Source organism: Onychostruthus taczanowskii, unplaced genomic scaffold, assembly GCF_017590055.1.
Source record: "Onychostruthus taczanowskii isolate IOZ18803 unplaced genomic scaffold, ASM1759005v1 scaffold118, whole genome shotgun sequence".
In the NCBI taxonomy this organism is placed as follows: domain Eukaryota; kingdom Metazoa; phylum Chordata; class Aves; order Passeriformes; family Passeridae; genus Onychostruthus; species Onychostruthus taczanowskii.
In genome coordinates, this window is record NW_024498329.1 from 1016219 (window position 1) to 1042867 (window position 26649).

General features: G+C 39.4%; 1 protein-coding gene across 1 annotated transcript in view; it reads right to left on the reverse strand.

The window, feature by feature from the left end:
• The window catches only part of UBE2Q2 (ubiquitin conjugating enzyme E2 Q2), a 46565-nt gene that overhangs the window by 4405 nt on the left and 15511 nt on the right, over window positions 1-26649 (reverse strand). The window contains exons 2-10 of the mRNA XM_041427730.1: window positions 25699-25803; window positions 19080-19184; window positions 17791-17847; window positions 15604-15744; window positions 9212-9296; window positions 4405-4465; window positions 2119-2209; window positions 1732-1790; window positions 407-455 (exon numbers count right to left, since the gene is read on the reverse strand). Coding sequence (XP_041283664.1) covers window positions 407-455; window positions 1732-1790; window positions 2119-2209; window positions 4405-4465; window positions 9212-9296; window positions 15604-15744; window positions 17791-17847; window positions 19080-19184; window positions 25699-25803 — 753 coding nt within the window. The remainder of the gene's footprint in view (window positions 1-406; window positions 456-1731; window positions 1791-2118; window positions 2210-4404; window positions 4466-9211; window positions 9297-15603; window positions 15745-17790; window positions 17848-19079; window positions 19185-25698; window positions 25804-26649) is intronic.

The following is a 26649-nucleotide window of genomic DNA, read 5'->3' on the forward strand; positions in this document are numbered from 1 at the left end:
ACTCTGTCTACACAAATCATCGATGACTGTAATCATCTGTATTCCTCACTTCTCCAGAGCTGACTTCACGCAGTTGAAGAGGCTTCTAGAAAAGAAAACAACAGGTCTTGCTCCCCAGAGCTCACTCTCCACACTGCCTTCCTCACAGAAATTCGGAGAGCTCCAAGCTGACCTGTTCACAATGCCTACCTCCTCCTCACATCTCTTGTAAGCCATCCAAGGCAGAAAAGAATATCTCAAACAAGATCCGCAAGGCAAATCCTGTGGAATTGAGGTTTAATTCCAGCATGTTTCCTTTGCAGAGTGTAATTTATTCCACACAGGGATTCTTCCAACTCAACAGAAGCATGTATTTTCATTATTTGCAGACATGTTCTATTACCCAGATAATAGAGCTCATATTCACCTGTTTAGTAAGAAGTTCCATGCATAATGCACCTCCACCTAGGACATACCTAGAAACAAATGTGAAAGAAAATATGCTTGACATCAGCAGTTAGTAAAAAGATGCAAGTGCTCACAGCACTTCAAGCTCTTGCCAGCTTGTTTGTGCAATTCTTTGTCCATAAAGCTGAAATGGCCTTTAACCAGTAATATATTGTAGCTAGTTATCCATGTCATACTTAGGCAAAGAAAATTAGCATAGTGTGACAAAAAAAACTTGTTTGCTAACTAGACTTAAACCACTGACTGAGCTATTCTGCACAACTGCAGAGACCATGGAAAAAGGAAAGTTACTTTTTATAGCTACTCTACATATACATGGTACCAATGTGTAACTAAAAGAAACCAACAAAATTCAATTGTGTAAACAAATTTAACACAATTTCAAACAATGCACGTGCACTTATAAATAATATGAGATAACCAGATCTTTTCTTGCTCTTTTCCTGTAAATACCTTTTTTTTTTAATTTAAAAAACACTTTACCCATTGTGCTGACTGGGACTCAGCAGAACACCTCAGCATGACAAAACCTGGACTGAGGGAAGAGAATTTACCACTGCCAAAATGTATTCTCCTCTATGATCAGGACATTTATACCTTATAGATCCATATGACATTCAGAGGGAAATGACCACTGAAAAGCCATCCTTTTTTCATTCTAAAAAGAAGTCTGAGTACCATCAAATTAGAATCCAATGAATTTTCTGGTGTTTCGGTCTGCTTGTTTAATTTTGAGATAGCAGCACCCCTCAGGAACCCTATTTAACTGCACTAACCATTTACTGAATTAAAGAAGTATACATGGCAATTCAAATCCCATATAATCAGCACCAGCTACCACAGACAGCATTTTCAAAAGCAAGGTATCATTTCCTGTCACCAGGACATGCATAAAAGCCTTGGAAGGTGAATTTAATAGTCTCTCCATGGATATGTACAAGTCCCACAGACAACACTTTAAACATGCTTTAGATGACATTTGGAGCATATTTTCAGTTAAATTTTGTGGTTTTGGATTAGCATTCGAGGAATTTTTTTTAAAAAACCTTTATGGCAGTGTTACCAGCAAGAGAGAGACAGGTAAGACTTTACAGCAAACTTAAGGTAACACAGGGATCAAGAGCCATTCAAAGCACTAACCCAAAGCACCCTACAACAGGGGAAGGAAGATCAAGGTTAACCCCCCAGAGAGGTCAGTTCTTACACATATGGCAGGCACAGAGTTTTTCAAGTTGTAACATTTTTACCAGAAAGCAAAATTTCTGCAGGGTAACTCAAACCTACCCTCCGGTGAGCACAGGAGACACCACTCGCACAAAGGGAGGGTCAAAAGGGAAGTTATCCTGAGAAGAATAATAAAAAAATCAGGTTAAGGAAAATACTGTGACATTGCTTCCCAAACAGAAAGTATTTCAATAACCTTATGTGTCAAATCAGATTTGAAGTACTACAAGTTTTCAGTTCTGTAAAAATTCCCTTTCCACAGAATTGGCTAAAAAGCATTTTTTTGGGAAGCTTCAGTGCTGAACTTAAAAGTTAGTTTTCTTCTCCCGTCCTGTTTTTCAATGTCACAGATCCATTATTACCCAAGTAACAGCTGAGGGTCATTTCAGTAATTTTCTATAGTAAGCCTCAAATTTAATTGCAGCTTTTCATCCTACAGACACTTACCTTAAAAGAGAAGTTGAGTAAAATGTATTCTACACCTTCTTTTTCTTTTAAGACCTGAAGATCACTATGCAGTGGGCTATCAGGATCAACCCTACAAAAGCAGCAGGGGGGAGACCATGGAAAAAGTTAATATTTTCAATACCTGTAAACAGTAGTTCCTGTTAAAGACTTCCTTTATGTAATTGTAGTTTACAAATTGTAGTTCAAGGTGAAATGTAGGAAATTCTTTCTCCTTTTACCAAGTAAAAACTTTGCCATGAGATCAGCATGTACAACATTCCCAATGCTATCCAGTGTTGCTTCAACAAAGCACAAAGTAAGCTGTTTATTTGAAAAGAGCAATTTTAATTCTCTCCAGTTCAGTTGTGTTCAGATAAGAGGGGAGAAAAACAGAAGACTGTAGTCATCTTGTTTTCAGCACATAGGCAGTGAATCCTTTTTGGAATATGTAATTGTAGTTCTGCATCAGCTGTTAGAAGTAATCTGCATCAGCAGAAGTACTAAAGCCAGCAGCTTCTGCTGAGCAGAGTTTCAACAACTGTTTGTTCCAAAACACTGGTGGTGAGCAGCCTGGCCATTAATTCAGACACTACTGGGTTAATCCCAATCAGTTAATCTGACACCTGATCAGCTTTTAAATAGAAGAGACTAGTCAAAAACACCTGCAGCAAGCCAAAACCAGATGTTAAAGGGACTGAAAGGCCTTTAAATCTAATCCTCTACTACAGCTAAAACTGCACAGTTATAAGATCTCATTTCAGAACTTCTTGGGCAGGGAGGTCCCCATCCTACCAGTGTAAAGCAATTTCAGAAAAAAAAAATCTTCCAGTGCTTAGGAACCTCTCATTTCAAGCCATGTTTTGCTGGAGCAGTTCAAAGGGACTTGTTCTAAGTTAGTCCCCATCCTACCAGTGTAAAGCTATTTCAGAAAAAAAAATCTTTCAGTGCTTAAGAACCTCTCATTTCAAGCCATGTTTTGCTGGAGCAGTTCAAAGGGACTTGTTCTAAGTAACAATACTGTTCCTTTCTCACATGGGCTCTTCCCTCTGAACACCTACCCCTCAGCTACTCTGCACACAGTGCATTTGTTTCCAGACACTTTTTGCTGCAATAAACAAACACAACACTTTTTTTCTTAGACATTCTGGAAGGCATTTGCTGCGTATACTCCATTTCCTCTTTTCTGAAGGCAGAAAATAAGACCTCTTCACAGCACTTGAACAGAGGTTTCAAATCACTGCACATGGTTTGAGCCCTTAGTTACAGACACACTCAATAGGAAAGGCCTTCAACAATGTGACACAGATTTCTCTGATGTGTCATTCCTGCCACTTTCAGCCTCAAAACCTTCACATGCCCATGATTACACCAAGAAGGAAATAAAACTATTTCAGCAGCTGGTGACCCAGCTTGCACAAGTCTCACCCCTAGGACAAGGCAACAATTCCTACAGGCAGGTCAACTACTGTGCTGAAACAGCCTCTGTCCTTATCCCTATCCCCAGGACATCTCTGAACCCATGGGAGCTCTTCCATCCATTGCCAGATGCTGCAGCCACCCAGCACAGTTTGGGTAGGCTCTTCCTTTCTTTAGGGTACTGTATAGGGACACCAGCAGATGATCCTGTTACCAGGAATAATTTCACTCTAACACCTCTAGGATTAAAGTTACTGGACTATGGATGTAACAAGGTGAGTTATGTACTGCTTTTTACTTGGTATACTACGTGATGACAGAAGACATGGTACATATAATTATATAATTCACATTTATGTGATAGCTAGAAGTTTCAGTCCTATGTGTCTGTTTAACTGTAGAAATAAACAACTAATGACACTCAGTTCTGTTCTTTCCTACATTTTAAATGCAACTAGAAGCTGGATTTTCCTATCATTCAAAACAAATAAAAATAAAATCAAATAAAATCAAAAAATTCTCAAAAAGAATTTTTATCATTTAAGGCTGCATATTTTGGAGCAGTTTCAGAATTCAGCAGTAATGACAGTTAAAGCAATACACATAGCATTGGCAGGGAAAATCAGGTCTGTCTTTTTGCCAGCTCAGTTACTACCATTCCACCTCCACACGTTTCTATGTATCAGAATTACAGCCACTATTTAGTGGCTACAATCACCACTGCTGTTACTACAGTAATGGTAATTATATTCTATGGCATATATGCAACAGTAATTTATATGCTATGGCTAGAGATACTCATTTATCAAAAGAATCTCCCCAGCAATAATAAAACATTGTTCAGAACATGTAAAAACTTTATTAACTTACTTGAGAAGCTTAACATGCCATTCATACAAGCTGTCATTTACCAGTTCCACTGAATATATCCCTGTAGAAATATTAGATGGAATTAATTATGCACTAGAAGTGTGGATAGAAAACTTAGCAAAGCCATTCTTTCCTTTAAATTGGAATACTGTCAGCAGGTGTAAGCAATGTGTAGGACACTGATACTGAGGCACGTCCTTCCTCCAGTAGCAGATGCATTTCTGAAGAGCTACAAGGAAAAAGTGTTTTCACTTCTATTAAAAAATTCCACATTAATCAATTTTTTTTCTGATACTTAACCATTTCACCTTCAAACCTCCTACAATAACAACTCCAGCTTGCTTATTACTCACTATATTTTACATCCAGTACATTACCAACATGTTTTTAAGACACTTCACAACACAGTGTGAGTGTGCAGCACGGTGTTCCACAGGGTCTCATCAGTACAGGCAGACCAGGGCAGCACACGGGACAGTGTATGCAGTAGAAACCCAACACAAAAGAGATACACCAGTGGATGAGGCACATTCCCAACAGCTGACTGAGGAAGCCAGAAAGATGCATCTGAAGAATGGTCTGTGGGAGCCAGCTGGTGACTTTCAGTGGCCTGTTTGTTTTAAGCATGTTAAACAACAGTTGTGCAATTCATTCCCAGGGAAGGATGGAAATTATCTGCCATTTTCTTGTATATTCAAAGCTTCCTCTCTGCATAAATTCACAAGCAGCTCTGGAAAAAGCAATAAATCTTTAACCACCCAACAAGATTTAGAGCATGGTATCAGTCATGTACAGAAATTAAACCTCCTCTTTCACAGAACAGTCACGCATATAGGCTAACCCACTATTATTAAACTCGTTACCTGGCCTAATATTTAACAGCATCTGTGTTCCTGACCTAATTATTTGGAAGACATATATACATCAGGAACCTGCCTAGGATTTCTGAAGGCAATACAACCATCAGATTGCAGTCACCACATTCTTCCCAAGGAATGGGGGTATTAATTTCTGAATTTTGTTATTCTAGCATAAAAATAATCTTACAATGGAAGCTTATAAGCATTAGTACTTTGAGTACATAGGACAGTTCTAGCTCTCCAGACACCATTATTTCTAAAGCATTTCAAAACTTGGCACACAAGTTTAAGCACCCATGCTTGGTTCTCCTTTCTGAGTGCCACCAACAAAGGAGTACTGCAGCCAAGAGTACAATTTCTAATTTTCCTGTGTCTAGAATAACAATGTAGGCCTGAACACATGCTGTGCTATCCATGTTCCTTTTAATCAGTAGCTACTTCAGAGACATAACATCTCTGTTTGAGGAGCAACCAAAGGAGCTATTAAGGCCTTTTTCCAACTCCCCAGATCCAAGGACACTGTTTTCTGAACTGACCTTGGTTTAAGTCACAAACTGTAAGAATTTCAATTTGTACTGCTCTGATGTAACAACAGAAGAGTTGACATTCAGAACTCTGCTCATTGTCAACTTCCATTAATGACAAATCTATTCCTTTGTTGTATCCAGAATATTTTCTTCCACCTGCATCCAAGTGGGAGCAAAGAATACTTATTACAGACAAGGCAGTAAGTTACAGTAAGGCTCCTGACGCTGTGCTAAACAATGGAAGGTCACAAGAGAACTTCCATCCCTTTTTTCACTCACTAAGCCTCCAGCCCCACTCCTGCACTCCCTTCCATTATCCTGAGCCTCCTGTTTTTATCCACAGTTCCTGTCCCAGTCCAGCTCCAAGGCCCAGACACTCTGCCAGCTTCTCCAACAGGAAGAGCGGTACCCTGAAGAGTTGTACTGCATCTGAGCCAGAAGCTGCAGGAGAGTTCAGAGCCAGGCTCAGCTCGGGGCTGAGCCTGAGCACCAGTGCAAGACACTCCAGCAGCCTCTCAAGCAGCCAGGTTTCAAGCAAACAGCATCTGTCTCCTCATGAGCAGCAGCAAGGGGGCTCCATGTCTTGATACAGAAGCTACTTAATAACACCATCCAAAGCTGAGGGAGGGTGTTGTTTGGGGTTTTCTGAATAATCTAGGAGATGTTATTTGGAAATAATTTACGTGTTTTTTTGTAATTTTGACAGTGAGAGGAAAAAGGTTCCTGTCAAAAAGAATTTAACTTACTAACAGCAGTTTTTGAGAAGTCCTTAATTTAGGAAAGGAATCAAGGTAGGTTCCCTTTGCTTAAATACAAGGTGGGGTGAGGTTTTTATTGCTCAAAGGTGATAAAGTATAAGGGTGTTCAAGTAAAAAGAAACCCACAAAACCATGAGGCAAGTAAAAAAAGTAAGGAATAGAAATGTAGAAAGAAAAACAATTCCTTTCAAAACAGAGGAAACATCTCAGGACAACATTATTATATCAAAAAGTAAATCCCACATAGTCTTTGGATAAAAACAGGGAATTGAAGTCATATGAACTATATCTGAATAAAACAGATGCTAAAGATATGAACAGAAAAGATATCATTTAATATCCCCAAATTCTTCATTTCTTGCCCTCCTTTCCCAATCCCTTAAACTACATTAAATCATTTGTGAATCTCCAACCTGATATGTGGAAATGAGATAATCTTGTTTTACAGGACTTGTGGTTCCCATTATCTGAACAGGCTAATGAAACTAATTCACAACAGTATCTTAATTTTCTGGAGTTTTTTTTGTTTTTGTCAGCTCATTAGAAAATTATTTTCTGTTTCTTTAAGGGCAATTCTTCCCCCAGATTTCCCAGGTAGATATGCAACTTTGCTGTTGAGAGCAAGTTTGCAATCTTTTGCTTGAAATTCACCAGCATTGCTTCATTTGATGAAGGAAATTAATTTCTAAAATAGATACTACTTTGAATGCACAGCTACAGTTGAAGCCACTATCTTTTAATAGTAATTTTTTATAAAACAGTCCAAGAGTAAAGAAAATTAAAATACTATTGCTACAAGTATTACTCACTTCAGAACTCCCAGTGTTGTTCTACAGTCAGTCCTAAAAACACGTAACCTCATGAAAACTAAAAGCGATCCTTACCCAACTAAAAATCAGCCTTAGCCTTTCTGGCTTGTCTTACAAAGAAATTAAAACAGTGTTAAATTACCTTGCAACAGTTCTAAGAACCTGGAAGTTGCACAATGGTTCCCTTTGTGCATTAGTAGGAAGAAATTAAATTTCACGTAAAATGGACCATGGGGCAAGTACTCTAACAAAAATGACATTAAAAAAGCCAATTACCTGCCACAGCCTGTGCATGTGGTGACAGCTAGCTAATAAAAGGCAGAACTAGGCTATGAAAGCAGGAGTTTTGTGCAAAGGAAAAGAACCAGGAACAGAAATTCACCCAAGGTCGAAGAACAAATGAAACCATAAGGTATGAATGCAGGTAAGTTTTATAAAAAACAGCATCAATTTACTGGCAAAATGCAATAAATGTGTCAGTAGGACTGTGTTTCAAAGCAGAACTGCATCATCTTTGTAGTGTCAACCTCCACTTGACACTACTCCATTACCATGTTTTAGAGATCAACATGAGGCATCCACTCGCAGTGTTTTTACATATTTCCAAAGTCAGAAGCTCTAAGTTACTGCACTCACCCTTTAGAACCTCACCTTTCTGTAAAGATTAGCAAGATTTACTCTTCCTCATAATTTAGAGTACGCTTTCCTACATCAAGATCAGTGTTTTGCAACTCGTTAACACTTGTTTGTCCAAAGCCAAGAAATGGCATTATTAGAAAGCCCAAACTCTCCCCTCAAACCACAGCTAGCCAGGGGCCCCTGGCTGACTGCAGTACCACCACATGACTGAGCACCCCACAGCACTCCTTACAGTCTGGTTTGCTATAGCCAGCCCTAGCTCTGATCACCAAAACAAACCCTGAAGGCCAAAGCGGGGCAGTAAAGCATTCCCCATGACTTCATACAGATCTGCTTCCAGCTCTTCCTTAGACCCACTAATTCATTCCTTCCTGGATAGATGATGATTGGGGCACACCAGCAAGCACTCAGGTGCAACAAAGCTAAAAGAAGGAGGCTGCAATAGATCAACACTAGGTCACCTCATCAAATTTATACCCCAGACATTTTACCACTGTCCCCAGCACTTCCACATATTAAACAATTGACCTAAAAGTTAAACATGACAAATCAAAACAGGAACCTATTATCTCTTCACCTCTGTTCTTTTACACTTGACTAAAATGGCTTTGTCAAGTCAGGTTTATGTCCACTAGAAATAAATATGGTCCAAGACCAGAAAAGTGAAAACGTATTTAAGTTTATACTGACCCTCTAATTAGGCATTCCTCCTGTTCTCACCCTGGCCTGCACCAGGGTCTGACACCTGGCTGCAGTGATGGAGTTGTCTATTTGGCAGACCTAGAGGAATACAACTTGCCCAAAGTCTATGTAACTTCTGTTTCTCATATCAGTAACACTCAGGCAATTCAATACGCTGAACCTTTGCTGAGTTACTTTAGCTACAGCTACCAAAGGAACAAATGAAACAGCCATCCACTACCTCAAGATAATCACTGGTCATTACTCAAACTAATTTAAAATACAGGCTTGTTTTCCACTGTAGTTCACATCATTATTGCAAGGAATACATGTTCTGACTTTTCTCCACAAATAAACTACTTTAATGAATAAGAGCATATATAATGTATCTATGTATTTTTACATATGTGCACACACAAACATGCACATATATACAAACACAGGACAACAAAACACAGAGAAGTTAGCAGCAAGTACTTCCCAGGAGAATTAATTTAAAGTATATGTTAAAAAGGGAAATCTGAGGCATTTACCTGTTTTATAACTCTGTGATCTATATATATCCCTGAGTTCTTTCATAAGTCGATCTGAAGCCTGCACTGACCCAGAGACTGCACCCTGAAATAAACAAAAAAGACTCCAAATAAGTGAAAAGTAGTAATTACAAACAGCTTTACATTACTAACTAGAAGTATTAACAATATATTAATTTCTGTATGAGAATTGGGTTTCTGAAAAGTTAAATTTTCCAGTGAGCAGAGTCTACTCCAAAGAAACAAGGCCCTCCTGCTAAAGAACATTAATATATACTACTAAATGCTATAGATGATACAAACTTTTAATCAAGGCACAACAGGTATTTTTCTGTAAAGGACTTAAATCTTTGGCATTTTCATTTCCAAGATGGATGCACAGTACATCTCAAGAGTGAAATATTTAATTTTACATTCTGCTTTTACACACTGGGAAGAAAAGCAAGCCTAATTCTAAGAGCAAGCTTCTACACATAATGTTTTATTGCTTTCTCAGAGGTATATTTTTATTTGGTCATTGAAAAAGGTACAGGAGCTGGTAAGTACCCACCTCTAGAACAGCAGCTTCCAGAGGAATAAGACCAAGCAGTGAATTTAGAAAACATGGAACGAAAGCAATATTTATTGCAATTGAGTGAAAAAAATCAACATCTACACAGAGGAAGACAAAGGTAAGTAAACCTTAAAATACAAAATATTTCGTGTGACTTGTCACAGTTCTTGTGATTTATCCAACTATGGCAAAATATCTTTTCTTTTAGAGCTCAGTTCTGTACTGCTCAGCACCTCAAAGTGAGAGAAAACTCAAAACAATTTTCTTGTAGGTTATGTGATTATTCTGCTTCTATATCTCACCCAAAATATCACTTTAGGTTCAAGTGTTTTGAAAAACAGAGAGATGTAAGTTAGCATTATAAGATTTAAAATACAGAATAGGAACAAGGACTCCAAATGAGCTGAGGTAGTTACCACCCCAAACCCTGACCCTTGGGTGACACTTGGGTTTTCACCATCAGTCTGTTTCCCAAAGGCAGATTATTCCATTGGACCTTTGTAGTTCCCTTCTGCTCCTGCTCTTCAGTCACTGCCACTGAAATACAGGCTAACATATACAGCTCATAAGCATGGCTGGGGGGGAGAAACCATGACAAAAAATAGAACTGCCTGACTACCAAATAAAAAAGACCCACCTATGATAGTTCAGCCTGTCTGTATCAAGTACTGAATAAGTAAGTTGATGAGGCTGCTTTTTTACTCCATCTAAAAATTCAAAGATTCTTATTTTTTCAGTTTCCTTCCAGACACTATGAACACCTATAAACACATCCTTTTTGGACCAGTGTCAGAAAAGTATTTCTGGAAGAATATGAAGCAGCTGTGACCATTACCTAATACCCAAAACATCCTCCCTGTTTGCCTGAAGTCTACAGTGATGTTTTATATTCTACAAGGGCTTAACTGTAGGACCAAATTACTTCTTAATAAAAAGTAAGTATCAGTAACAGTTACTTGATGGTGAAGCCTCCTCTGTCTTCTCCATCCAGTAGTATCAATACAAACAATACACTTATCTGCACACTAGAATCTGCAGACTTTTCTTTTAAGGCTACTAATTTTCATACACCTTTGGATTTAATTATGCAGATTTCTGAAATTCCACTAGTTTTTCTTAACAGACCGGTATGAAGGATGAACCTTGTAATTAAACATGCAAATAAGAGGCAACTGCTTTCATCTGATTAAACAAAAGCTACATACAAACAAGGCTTCAGACAAGTAATTTCTCCATTTACTACGCGCAACTCTATAGAGCAGTATCAGATAAAGAAGGGATTTCTCAAACACCAAGTATACGAAATTTTATGGAAAAAGGTTGTTTATATGCAGTATCTGCATATTACTACTATTTATGCCCACTATTTACAGATTAGCTGAAAAAGGAAACATTACACTTAACCAGTTAACACAGCAGTGTTAATCACCATTCTTTGTATAGTTGCTGTGCTTTGTGAGCATTAAGACTGAGACTCATCAATATGTTGAGTCTGGAGGAAAGACATTTCATAGACAAGTGTCACAACTATGGTTTTCTTCTGAGCAGAGCTCAGAAATACCCCTTCCACTGTATTTCTTACTAAAAGAAGGAATTTTCATACACTTTCCACAGATTGTCAATCTATAAATATAGGCAATTTAAGAACAAGTTAGATGGTCAAAGACATCTACCTCTTTCATTGCATCTCTATTTCCATCCAATTAAACTACTGCATTTCTATACATAATGCTGGAAGTTCATCTTGGCAAATGAAAATTTAAGTATTTTCTGTACTGGAGACATTTAAAAAACAAAGCTTAACAGACCCACATCCCCCTGACTTCCATTATAACTGCTGATAAATGAGGTGGTATTAAAGTAGCTAGTGGTAGTGTGTGAAAGCAAGCCTCAAAACACAAAACACTTGGTCTTTGTCTTCGCCCTTTCTCCCCCAGGAGCTTCTGGTTGGGCCGCTCACTCCTTATATAGCAGCATTAAATATAGTTACACTTGCTACTCTAAAGAATCAATGGACTGTAAACCAGTCATCTACAATCAGGAGAAAGAGGATAGCAAGCTTAACTTAAGAAGTTTAGCACAGGGGCTTATTTTATGTGCTCTGAACTACCCTTGGAGGAACTTGAAGAGGAAGGTAACAGCTAAACCTGATGGTAAGCCTAATGCCAAACGCCACTGCACTGAAGCACATCTTCACTCTGGTGTCACTTGTGGGTTTTGGAGCCACTGTAAAGTGCTGCTTGGAAGAGATCACGACTTGCATCCTACCACTGCACGATACAGAGCTTTGAGGTCAGTTTTGACTACAGTGATACTAAAATTAAAAACTCTTTCCATAACTCACTACACGCAAGTTATAATTTCAAAGACTGAACCCAGATATAAATAACAGTATCCTTCTGGAAAACTGGGACTTGACACTCCAAGGGAGATAAAGTTCCCATTTCTCAAATTGTGACAGTAAGATTTATAGTTGCAACTGCCTCAGACTTAAGTGGTCAATCATGGGATTTGATGGGTATCTATCACATGAGGCTGATGCCAAGAGCAGAAAGGCAAAGCCATTTCATCTGAAGTAGTTAAATGATCTGTGGGACCAGACCCAAGTGACTTTTTTCCTAAAAAGTAATCAAATATGCACAAAAAGTCTCAGTCATCCCATCCTGTACTAGCATGTGTTGTGGCTCTCCAGAACAATGAGCAGGTAAGCTGGAGAAATCCCTGCTACAAGAGGCAAACATCTATGCTGACAACATGCCAGCTGCTGAGAGCTGCAAATAACAGAAATACCTGATGCAGGAATTCTTGCAGCTAAAACTGTTGGACGTGAAAAATATTCACGAGATGCACCACTACAAGCCTGCCCTGGTCTCGAACTCTTGCCCCCCAAGGACGAGCCACTGCTGGAAACATGAACCTCGTGGTACAGACAGACCAGCACTTGTCACTGCCCTGCTGTACCAAGGCCACAGAGACGTGATGGGTTTCCTTTCCCCTTCCAACCCCCAAAATGCACCCACAGCCTGCTCTCCCCCCCAAGTTATAGGGGATAGGAGGTACAGTTCACTGCAGATTTTAATCCAAAGATCTGATTTTTCTCTGTCTGATCAGAAAAATACTGTGAACACATCAGAATACTACCGAAAACCTCTTCACTCAATACATTTCAGAAGATTTAGCCATAAGACCTAAAATCACCTGCTGAAACAAAACATGAAAATTCCTCCAAGATAATAAACTGAAATCTAAATAACCCAAAAAGAGCTAAAGAACATAAGTTCCATTTGTAACTGAACTTTCTCCGTATTTGTGCAGAAGCACAATCATTCCTAGAAGTTAAAGTAGTTTCATACTTCCTTCAAGGATTAGACTAAAAATAGAAATGACACCTTAGATTTTATAAAATCTGAAGATGAAAGTAGAGACCTTGGAGAATTCTGAAGGGAAGTGCTTAAACTCCTCAGCAAGAAACAGGAAAAGCTAATAGCATTATCTAAATAACAAAAGGCATTAGTCTCTGAAATGACTATGTGGGGAGAGACCTCTGAAAAGCAAGCAGCAGCAAGCTGTTACATATTTGAATGATTTCAGTTCAAAGACCTATTTTAACTACAGGTAAGCAAGTGGTTCTTTAAAGTTATTACAATGTTAAGAGGAGGATTAATTCTTGCTCCAAGTTACACACTGTACCAAAAGCCAAATTTATTTCTTGATGCCAGCAAGAAGAATGGGATTAAGGTTACTGCCAAGGACAGAACTCATTTACAAAATTAGTAAATACACATTCTTAACTTGTACAACACACATAAATCCTAAAAACTCCTATGACAACATCTTGAGAAACAGAAAACTGTCTTTTACCTATCAGGAATAAATTACAATGGGGGTGCATGCACTGCTTTCCCATGAACAAGCCTTGAGCATGATCTTTAACTCCAGCCTGCACTGCAGCCAAGGGGAGAGAGGACAGCCCATGGACCTGGGCCAAAGAGCATGGAAAGGAACTGAAAAGTCTTCTGGCTGCACTGGGCACCAGTCAAAGCCCTTTATTATGCTGCACATTCCCTTTTCCAACAAGCAGCATGTAAATGGTATGGGTTTGTTTTACTGGTCTCTGCTGAGGAAACAAAGTACGCCAAAAGGCTAAAAATCCAGACTAGTTTAGCCACTGCATTTACGTTTGTGAAACTCATAGTGTCCTCTAAGAAACCCAGTTGTGAGGGCTGTACAGATCTAAATTTTCCTTTGTGTTCGTACACTCAAACTACTGCTCTTACAGTATGGTTAACACGTTCTATCAGAAGCCCCCTGTTTTGGCAGCATGGAGGACCAATAAGGTTGCTACTGGGCTAGCTCTTTCCTAGGTCAGTAGCACAGCTATAGCTTTTGGTTCTCCAGCACCTAGGAGTAAACCCTCACAAGTCCTTGGAGAAATTATTTCAGCAGCACAGCTATTTCTGGTGACCCACAAAAATATCACAGTTCTTCAGCAGCAGCTGAATACCCTGTTCCCTGCACTCAGCTGACCTTGTTTATGCACCAGCATCACCGAGAGCGTCCTGGCATGAGAAACAGCTATTATGTAAGTTGAATCTGCTGTTGTCAAACAGAAAACCAGCAGTGTTCATTTCAGCTCTACTAAATGTGGAGGGAAAAAGCAAAAGGAAAGGCAGTATTTGCCAAATAGGAAAAGAGTGGACAGCAAAAGAAAATCTGCTGTTTTAAGAGGCTTTCTGCACCAAGGAAGAATGCTGACACTACAAAAACCTTTTTTCTGTTCTACCACATTTCAGGTGATTGTAAAGCAGGCCATGCCTTTCAGGCTGCAAGAGGATACATTTTCTTTAACAATTAAAAGACTCCTTACTATTAGGAGTTTGAGTCATACACACAGAAACACACAAAACCGCACTAGGCATCTTCTCAAACTGTGAACATTCAAGTCTAAACGAAACCTGTAAGTGACTTGTGCTCATGGTTATGCAAGTCTCAAAACAAGACTTGACTATACAGCCAAAGCAGTCTGGGAACTTCTGTTTACCTGCTTTTAAACCCTCAAATGCCAATGAGGTTTAGGTGTTAAAAATTTAAAATCCTGTGGACGAAGCAGATCACAAACAGAAATATTAGATTTGATGGTTTATATATTTTAAGCCTCTATGAAACAAAAGCTTTGATTTCTTTGGGAGTCAGAGTAAATAAAATGAAGGTTGTATGACATCATCATACCCTCCTACATGCACCCTGAGAAGTAGAAGCCTCTCTGGAACCTGGCACTTGGGACAGAACATTACTAAGCCTCTGGAGAAGAAGCACTGTTTCTACAACTGCCTGCTGGTAAGATCACTCAGAAAACTGACAACAAAGCTGCAGTGCTGCTGAAGGCCCTTCACTTTATGCAAGGCAATAAAAAAACTGCAAAACAATCCACCACCCTTCAGTAATTTCCAGGTGGCACAGCTATTACTGAAAAATAAATTCATGCATAAAATGGATTTAAAGCACAGGTTTGCCAAGTATTTTAAGTCACCCATGACTTTTAACACAGGCAATTTAACTATGGCTTTAGTTTTTTACTTTAATAAGAGTTCAGCAACAAAAGTCAAGTTCGCAGCCTGGACTCATTCTGCTGATTCTGCAAGGAGAACTAATGTTTGTAAAAAAGGCACCAAACAAGAAATAGAGGGACAACCCATGGATACCTCTGGAGATGAGCAGGTAAACAGTCAGCTACAGGTCAGTTTATGTCTAGGTGTATAGCAGTGTGCTTTCTTTGCTGAAAACCATCTCTGTTTTAAAGTCAGAAGTATTGCAAAGAAGAAGCATGGAATTAACTCACATTTAAGTGATCTTGCCTTTGATTTTTTCTGATTTTTTCTAAGATTGCAAGGTTCTCTTTTTCAATGCCTTCATCCTCAGATTTCTTCCCATCAACTGGTTCCTCCTCCTTCATATCATAGTGATCCAGATCTTCAATATCCTACAGGAGAGAGAGAAGTTAATTGTAAATAACTGTCCTGTGCTCTTCATTCAATGAAACCCTCTCCAAAGGCATGTGGGATACATCACATACCACACAGCGCCATGGATTTGTGACTGTTGGATGCCATTTCTATTTTGTTCTAACTTCCCTCAGCCAGCATAACCACTGGAAGTATAGGGATAATACAAATAATACATAATACAAAAGAAACCCAAATTCACAACATGTTACTGGTCACAGAAACAAGTACTACCTCTGCAAGAAGATAGCATTGTAGAGAATTAGCCCACTGAAGTAGGCAGCCAGCTGGACTAGAGAATCCAAAAGTGCCCCAAGTTAGGGTGGCTCCAAGATGTTTCTAAAAGCAGACTCTTTTGCAAATAGAATCCTAGCTATACTACACTTCTTGCAAGCAGTGATCAACATATCTGGCAGGGCTACAGCCACCCTTCAAGAAAGTTAAATATTAGAAAAACATGTGTACTTTATTCAAGGTTAACATTTCAGCTAAAGATTAGATGCAGTAATTTTGGAATCAGGACATAAAACAAAATTCTGTGGTCAAGCATTCTGATCACCCAAGCCAACAGTTCAGTTCTATGCTCTAGACCAAGGCACTAAAATGCCTCCACTCTGTATCTGGAGATGGGGTTATCTTTGTGGCAGAGATGCACTCCAAGCTTCAGACAATTGCCTGAAGGTGATTCAAAAGCTGGCTACGGAGAGGAGGGGAAGCATATCAACACCTTGACATGAAAAAGGAAGCATTGCAGCAGCCACACCAGCAGGCTTTGGTTACACAACTACCAGATTCACTCCAGTATGCAGAGCTCTGGCACACCTGGGCTGCTCTCCATGCACCATCTGTTTACACAGCACGAAAATCCAAATTCAAGGATGCCCTACCTAACAAGAAATACACCTGGTGCATTTGACAACACTGTTTCCTTCAGCTGTAACAGACTTCAGACTGAGTATTCTTCAAAATCCTCATGTTTCTCCAATGACAGAGCTGAGGAATTGAAAACTGCTTCTCCATTTAGAACTGTGACTAGATTACAGGTTGCAGTTATCACTGCCACACACAATGCCCCGACAGATGACAAATAATGGCAGACCATTTCTTTTTTGTACAAAGTAACCCAAACAGAATGCAAAAGGCTACTCTAGCAGTCTGCAAGCAATCAGAGCCTTGTGCCAGCAGGATATGGGACACACCACCTTTACAGAAACACCAGCTCCAGCAATTGTAGTCTGGATCAGGCTAAATATGGCATAAGAAAGGCTGCTACAAATTAATTTAAGAACTTGGTAACATTTAGATCTTTTCTATAAGAAGATCATTTATTCAGAGAGTTGTTCATTCTTACTAAACCTTAATCAAAAATCTAAATCTGAAGTAGTCAGAACAGTTCTACTATAATGAGGCAGTCTATAGTAGTGTAGAAAGCAAGCATCTTGAAGCTATTCTAACATGTAGCAGATGCAAGCAAAAAGGGTGATTCTTACAACTAAAAGCTCCTTAAAGAGAGCACCGTGTTGCCAGACATGGACATAAAAGTTTAGTGTGTCTGTTTTGACGTCCTTCCAGTCCCTTCAATTTATTACAGTCAAAAACTAGCTCACCCATTTAATGAGTCAGCAAACTGATTTACTCTTAGCAAGTCTGCTTCAGTTTGGGAGGCACTTCCAACTGTATCAGAGCCAGTTCACACGCTGCTTGAAATAGGAGTTAACAATGCAAAAAACTTACTGATTTGGCACACAATGTTATGTATTGTTTGACTAAAGCACAAACAGATGTCCAATTCTCTGTATCCAAGTACCTCACAGCTGAGATCTAGGTTTAAGAAGAAAATTTCACTGGTTTTCTAGTGGAAGGGAAAACTGACATTCAGGTAAACATCCAAATTTTAATTATCTTTTCTGTTGAACTCCAGGGAGGTTACATGTTACAGTTTGGTTTAATTATTAGCCAGACATAGCAGAGCAAAATACCAAAATTCTACTAGATTAGGGTAACAATCTCATATATAGACATACCTCACCCATATCATCTTCCTCCTCCTCCTCTGATGTAACTTCTTCTGTTGTTCCATTCTGCAATACAACAATGAAAGTTCTGCATAAATTTTGCATATGCTTCTTGCTTTCAAAATCAGCAAGTCTACTCTCAAAGAGAGGCAGTAAATGCAGAAGTTACATGTCAAACTTCAGTCCTTACACTGAGTTAATTTTTATGACTTTCTCTTTCAGGATACCACTAAATGCTCAGGAAATCTGAGCTGCAGAAATACTCAGGAGCATTCTGATATGCTTGTCCTCTGCTCACTCTTCCTTTGGCACAGAAGGAATGACACTGCTCTAGACAATATACGGGACCAGATGAATTTTTGGTCAGAGTTACTAAGACCCTCCTCTTATTTCACTTGAAACTGTCTCACATTTCTGGCTAAGAAACCTTTCATGAGTTTGTTTTTGAGTTTCACAGCACATGAGACCCTTCACAAAGCTACACCCTAATAGCACAGCCCATTGCCTTACAGCTGCACTGCTGAATGGGTGACTCAGAGAAAAGACCTATAGGATTACAATTTGGCATGTGACCAAAAATTAAGCAAGTTATTTGTCATCACTATAGTACTGTCACCACAGGAAAGCATCTGTTACTCTACAGGAGTATTTTAGCAATCATGTCATCTTAATGTGTTCAAACGAAAGAAGATCCCATAATCTTATTTAAAAACAGAAAAGAAACAGTTCTGTTTTCAACACAATACAAAACATTTTGGTTAAGAAGATCACCACAGGCCTTCTCACAATTCTTAATTTTTCAAATGCACAAGAAGTGAGCAAGGTACCTCCCTACCCAAAGTAACATATGGCCTTGATATCCCATGTCTCTGCAAGGGACTGAAGAAGGAAAACATCAACAGAAGTCCATCCAAGTGCACACTGTGAAACACATACTCTTCAACAAAGAGCCAAATATTTCAGAAAAAGTAAGTTTGGGAAGCACTCCAAGTGCACAGAGATTGGCTTGAATAATGTTTAGGAAGGAATTAAACTTGACAGCACTGGTATCACATACACACCTTTCAGTGATACAGAAACTTCAAAGGGAATTGTGTAATATTATCGCCATTATTAAATGGATTTTGCAAACAAAATTCAGATTGAAGACCCCGTAATGGAGAAGTGCTTCATGTCTCAGTTCTGATTTACACAAGGTTTAATCTTTCCCATTATCCTGTTTCTTGGACTAAAAAAAACCAAAAAAACAAACAACTCCTTTATTGGCATAAGAAGGTGTCCACAGCTTTTTGATTTACCTGTCCAGCTGGCAATGGCTGATCTAACATTTCAACATCTGGATGCTGAGGAAGATTATATAATCTGCAGAGGTCACATATTAATCGCTTCAGCTGCTGAAGAAGCTATAAACAACAAGAAAACATGGCCATGTTTATTTAAACCAAAGCACAGAGAAATATACCTTTAATTTTCTTCACACACTGATACTAAACTTAAAAGTCAGTGCACAGCATTTAAATCTGCTAGGGCCAGAATAAAATTTCCTCTGTAATCTTTGTAGTAAAACCCCCACAAGAGAAACTCAAGGACACAGCCAGTTAACAATGACTCCCACTCATCTTCCTATGTCCAAGAAGAAAGCCATGAGCAGAAAAAACAATTTTTGCTCTGACAGCGTCATCTATTCCAAGCATAGGTGTCTGAGCCACACATCACTATGGAATAAGCAAATGGACACATTCCATGAGACAAAATGGTCCATTCCCATTTTGCAGCTTAAATAATCAAGGAGGAACAGCCTGGTTTTCCATACCCTGAATTCCTTTACAGGGCACACCAGAGAGGCAGCAGAAGCAGGACCAACCCTGTCCAAGTCCCAGGAGCCAGGCAGCTCTGAGCTGGAGCCCAGGCACTCTGCCTGCTGTATCTTGTGTCAGGGTGAGGCACAATCTGTTACTATCCCTGACTTGTGTTTCCAACCTGTTCCAGTGATTGCACTCTGTTAACTGCAAACTATGCACCACCTCACACTCACTAATGCAAGCCAGAAAAAAATTTATTTCTCTAGAAACAAATATTAACTTTGCTCTTTGATCACCACACTAATGAAGGTGATTTCTACAGCCCTTCACTTTCTCTAGGCAGCCTCAGACTCCTAGCTAAGGGCAAGACATGAAAGACTACACTACTGCATTTCCCAGCTTTCCAAGATATGTCAGCAAAACAAAAAAAGGACAGCGAAATCCATTTGTAAAAGGGTCAGCATCTCATCATTTGCAAAATACTAACCTAGATGAAGCTTATAGAAATTATACATCCATTTATGGACTTTTCTTCCAAAAACCAAGGAGAATTTGTCTTGCCACTTGTCGAGGGTAGCATGCAAGACAAGTCATTTCTGCACACACACTCAAAATACATGTCTAAAGTCTTGCTATTGGCCAGTTGAAATGCTCTCACCTTACCCCACTGGAAGTGAAAAATGCAGTCTCTCCAGGGTTAAGAGCTCATTTCCAAGCCCTAATCACTAGCAGCGACAGGAAAATGTTGCCCTTATGCTATCTGAAAGCTTCAGTGCTTTTCCCTTCTACAGCAGAATTCCACATTGTGTTTCATAGGAATGTTATTTATCCATCTGAGGCCATGAACTGAGGTACCAGCCTGCACTGCACTATCACACACCATATCTGCTGTTTCTGCATCATTCATGATAGTCAACCCAACAATAAAGCAGATAATCAACCTAACTCAAAAATAAAGCAGACATCACCTTAAGGACTGGGGCACCAGAACCACATTTCTTAGGAGTATATACATGAGACATGATAGGTTTTGGCAAAAACCCTTTTGAAACAATCATGTTTCTCATCAGCATTAAGACTCTACACTTGTTTGAAGTGTCCCAGGTACCCAGAACATCATGAAATCCTTTAGCAGACAGGAATCAGGTTAATCAATCAAAAAGTTAGTTGCCAGACAGAACCACAGGTCTCAGAAATATTATTTTCAGTATGTTCAAGATGCTTAAAGTTGCACTGCCACACATTTCGTTGAGAAACTTTTTCACTGCATAAGCATTGCCTCGTGGAGAGATGGAGTACAAACCTTACCATTCCAGGAGCTGTAATTTTTCTCACAGAGCCAATAATTTGTTTAAATCTTCTGTGAATCATAAACAAAAATAAATCTAAGCAGTGAGAGAAGACTGCCACCATTGGGCTGGTCAATTAGCACTGGCCTTGGAAAGGCAGATGAACACAGTTTTAGATGTGCCTTGACAGAGAGACAAAAAGGGCTGGAGAGTTAAGAACTGCTTCCTGCCCTGCTTCCTTTGCTCCCCCTCCTCCCCACAACCAGTCCTGTCAGCTGAACTGGATTTTTGCAGCCAGGACCTACCACACTGTAAACTTCCCTGGCTTCCAAGCACCGCACCACAAGCGAGGAACAGGAGCACCCTCAAAACGAGGTGCTGGCACAGCCTGGGCTGAGTTACAGCTGTGCCTGACAAGGGCTGCCAGCAGCTCTTCACCTTCTCACTTCCACTGCACCACAGATCACACTGCTATGTGGCAGCTTATCGGTCTTGTGGCAAATCGATTCTGGTGTCCTTCAGCACACAAGCGCCATTTCATCGTGAAGGGGGAGGCAGAGACCTGCTGAGAGGAGGGATTCCCTTCCTTGGCAGGATTCTACACTGCAGGGTTGGTTAGCTTAATGCATCTCAGACTGCAGTTCATTTTTATAGATCAGCTACTTTATTTGCAATCAGTGTCTACAATTTGCAAAGGTGGTGGGAAGGGCAAGAAGCTGATCCTGTCTGTACAGCCCTTCCACACTTCTTCCTTAGTGCTACATTTTTCCTCCACAGGAATTAATTTAATACCATTGATCTTTCTGCCATGGATCATCATCACTGTTATCCCTTATCCTCTGCTCATCTGTATGAAAAAATCACAGGGTAATTTGAGCTGAAAGTCACGTCTAGAAGACATCTGATCTAGCCCCGCGCTCTAAGCGGGGCCTGGCATGGTCTGGTATGTGTTGGTATGTACATGAACAGACTTTCAAAAGGGAAAGCAGATTTCTGTCATGTATTAATAATTTAAATGTATTTCCAGGGTAACTTCACAGGCTTGACTAATGTAAAATGAATGCTTAACACACACAGTTGGAGGCTACTGAAGAAAAGTGAGCTATCAGCACACCAGTGGTTTCTCTGGAATACAAACTGCCTAGAGCACAAAGTAAACAGCAACCAGAACTCATAACCCACAGGGTAAGGGAGCAATGTGAATAGCCTGCAGAAGGGAAACTCTCACGTCACCAAACACAACACATTTCTAAATTTGTTGTAATGATTATAATTGATATCAAAATAACAAAAATTACACCATTAGAATGCACATCCTCTATAATTTTTAATGCTTCAGGAGTTCTGAGAAGTTGGTGGTTCTTTTGGACACCATAATGCTGGTTTAGAACACAAACACCTCTTGGAATTTTGTTTCCTATCTTAATGTCCTGCACATCCAAAAACCATTTCAAACAATTTTTTCTGAAACCCAGCCTAGACTAGGAGGCTTTTTTATGTATGAAGATATCTTCCTAATGTAGTATGAAAGCATTAACAAATTTAGGATACCTTTGATGATATTAATATCCTGCTGGGCTCACTATGAAACACCCTGTTTCCTGATTATGAAGAAAAATGAATTTAAGAAGTACAGTTTAAGCATAGAAAGACTTAATTATTCTATGTGTCTCTACCTACACCCACAGTATCTATATAAAAATAAATGCATCAATAAATCTTAGCCTACCACTGAGAAAGTGCTGAAGAGGGATACAAATGGAAACAGAGGGAAGCAATAATTGTCACTTGGAATGTGGCCACTACTTGGTTATCAGGTGACAGTGACAGTAGCTCGCCTGGCCTCCCCCACACTCAGCAGCCTCGGGCAGTTTCAGACTAAAGCAAAGCCGATTCCTGCATTTTGTCTCTTCGACTCCCACTACAGAAATAGCTGCTGCCACACTGGGAGTTTGCAAGAGACAACATTCTTCCCTGAAATGCCTCCATGTGGGACTTAATCTAAAATATTAACACAGAAGCAGCGTACAAGACAGCAGCTAACCCAAGCTGTAAACAGGAATTGTGTACTTACTTTTGACATCTTCCATGCAAGTTTAAGGTCTAGAGTGTGAGAATTAAAGCTGCCTCTCTGAATTTCAGCCCATTTCCCTATTCTCTTTAAAAAGCAAACCTCCAAAGAGCGTAGAGTTATACTTAACGTCTCATGAAATAAGGTTTGAGGCTTCAGACTCACATCATGTAACTTCCATCATATTAAACAAACAAGGGAAATCACAGTAAGATTTCTCTTTTGCATAGCACAGCCACCAGAAGGCAGATGGCAGTTTCACACTTACAAAATCTAAAGCATGGCTGATTTGCAGAAGGAAATTCAGGAGACACTAGGGGCTGAAAGAACTCTGTAGCCTCTTCATCTGCTGACTGAAACTTGCCCAACATTGACAACCAAGCAGTTAAGCTGTCCAAACCTGATGATATCCATGCTGATCACATTCCTAATAACCATTCAACATTTTTAGCATTTAGAAGAATTTTCATAGTAAAAGCAACATGCTGGTGGCAAGGTAACTAACACAGTCAGTTTCAGACCCACAAGAAGATTTGCCAGGAAACACATGTATGATTTCGACATCGTAAACCAGTTTTTGTGTTACCATGTCAAATGACATGTCAAACATGTGAACTGAAGAGCATTTCCTTTAGTTTCCCAACACCTGACACCTGTCCCATGTTACAAAGCAGGTAGAAAGGGCAGTAGAACACCAAAGGCTAAACCAGGGTACATGTGCTAGCACTGCTTTTAGCACAGCTGAGCTCCTGGAAGAGTCCTATGCCTTCTTCCATTCAAAATTTGACTGCTCTGGTAACTTTGAGTATAGAGCAACATGGCACTAATGATCCTTTACCTGCAGTAAATTAAATGAAAACTAGTTTGAAACATTCTAGATTATTCTAAATCAACCAAAGTAAATTTTTATGTGATAAATCAGAAGCCTTTGGATTTTTACATGTACTCCCCTACCCCTTCCTACTTTGCTGCTGAAAGTCTGTGTGAATGCTCCATGTCATTGAGAGGGAGGAAGTTCTATGGGGAAGAGTTGTAGGGAGAAAACAAAAATTTAAAAAAGTCCAAGTCATGTCTTTGGAGCAAAAAAAGAAATCAGATTTTGTAGCGCAAGTATTTGTCTCTTCAACCACTCCCATCTGCCTTCACCTTGGCACAGCACAAAGCAGGGCGGATTCCTGAGAAACCAATGGGCCATCACAGGTGTCTATTACATCAACCCATCAGCTTTTTTACATGGGCAAGTACAATCTTGATAGCAGAAGCTGTTTTCTTACCAGCTACATAAGCAGTCTGTGTGCATATGCAATTCAGCACAGCAAGTCCCATGCATGTTTACAACAAAGCTTTCCAGCCTCTTGCAGGCAGTTGCACACAGGAAATACCTTGTTCAGAACCTTTAGGCTGAGTATCAGCCACACCAGTTTCAAGCTGCACAATCTTCTGAAAAGTGTCTTTAAGCAAAAAGCTCATTTGGCCAGATTTTCTGCTACTGCCCGTTTCTAGGCAAAGCTTGAAGACTAAGATTTGTAATATTCTTCTGAATGTAGTTCAGTCTAAACCACAGGTTGAAGTAGAAAATACAAAGATGTACATCTTGTGCAATCAGATCCAACAAAATGCATGAAAGCACTTTACAATTGTTTTTAATTATGGCAAGGCCCACAAAGACTCACTTTTATTAGTTTCCTAATTATTTTTGCTAGAAGTCAAATGCATCCTAAACTATCTTCAGAAAAAGACACTTGTGCATTCTTACGTAAGGCTGGATATCCTAGATGAACATTATTCCAGGAAACACAAGAAGTAGTAGGTTTTCCTAAGAAAGAACACTCCCAATTTTTCCCAAACCAGACAAATACTAAGCCCATAATCCATGCAATAAGCAGTATTTCGCAGATTGTTTTGTTTAGTATGTATCATATTCATGTCTACCAAAAAACCCACAAAATGTTAATATCATCTATTAATAAAGATCACTTGAGTTTGTCAGTATGCTGCAATACACCTTTTGGTGTCACAAACTGCATTTGTACTGAAATTTATTTCCAAGCACTATTCAAGGACAGTTTCCTACACAGACTAGGAAGTTAATTTTTATATTCATGTGCCTTTCCCCTGAGCTCCCATCGCTACATGAAAGGGTATTTAAGTAAGTTACAATGCTTGAGTTTTCTGAAATATGAAACAGCCATCAGAATCTGCATACAAAGATTTCCTTCAAGTAGCAATTGTCCAAAGTCACAACACTGCTTAAATGGATCAGTAGCTAAGGAACATTCTGATGAACCAGAAGCCATCAGGTCAAGTTTCCTTTGAAAGAAGGAAGAGATTAAAGAAACCAAGAATTCTTGGTATTAGAGTCACGGTTTGGAGAATATACATTCTCAAGAGTATGAAGTTTTGCCCCTGCAATTGATTTCTGTGCAAAGAAAATTCTACAACAGCTGTCTTATTCAGCAGTTTTAACATTTTCATCCACTTCACTGTTTAAATATTTTCAGAAAATGTCACACTAATTACTGGGGCTGAAACTTTACTTAAAAGCTTACTCTCTAAAAGAAGGGCCTTTTCCTTTTTGCCTCAAATATTTTGGATTATTTTTGGCTCTTAAGTTTTTTTGGAAGAGAAAGTTGTGTTTATAAAATCCCTCAAATAACCCTAAAACTGAACTAGCTGACCTGCTTGTTAATGTGACAAAGCCAAGTAAGCACCCAATCCCAAGTAAATGTCCAAAATAACCAAAATCTTCACTCACCAGAGTATTGCTCTTCTTAATATCTTCTAAACGCTCTAAGACTGAAGTCAGGTTTGGGTCATCTGATTCTACAAACCATATTGGTGATGAAGAAGGGTAAGATTCCTGTTAAAAAAAAAAAAAGAACAAAACACAAGACCCAACAAATAAACAAAAAATCCCAAAGTTTTAAAAATCATTTACCCCCAAAATTTCATAACACAGTGTTAATACCACCCTTAATCTTACTCTATGTGAGGTAACAAAGAAGCTTTTAACACCACATTTTTAGCTAATGCAAAATAAATTGAAAGAAATCCAGCCAACTGGTTCTTCTAGTATTTCAACCTATTTTTGTCTCTCAGATGATGGATATAACAAACAGTGCTGAAATGTTTAAACCTTGGGGGCAGGTGGAGCAGGAGGGAGAAATTTCAGAATGCGGTACAGGTGATAATCAGCAAAAAATGGAATCACAAGTAGTACATGTCAAAGAATAAAACTCATGCTGATTTTTTATAAAAACACAGCTTCCTGCAAAGAAAAGTTGTGAAAGTGATAAAAGTTGGCATCTTTAGATTTCCTCCTCAAACAGGATTATTGAAACTCTTCAGGCACTGACCCTCAGCCAAAAGCAATACACCTCAAACGTCCTAGCCCGGAGGACAGTTTAACTGGTAGATCACATTTAATCCCAGATAAAATCTGCCATTTTATCTTTGTACCACCAAGGCCCATTGAGGACACTCCACTGTTGAAGACCTCTCATGCAATATGCTGAATCCAGGAGAGCTCACGGCATAACTCCATTCCATCCAGAGTCCCACAGCTGGCAGGCAGGTGCCAGGACACAGCCAGGTGACACTAAATGAGCCCAAGGATCACAAGTGTGCTCCATTTTCCACAGCAAGCCACAGTTTGGGCACATGGAACCCACAGAAAAGATGTGACCCACAGCTGCTCATGGGAGCC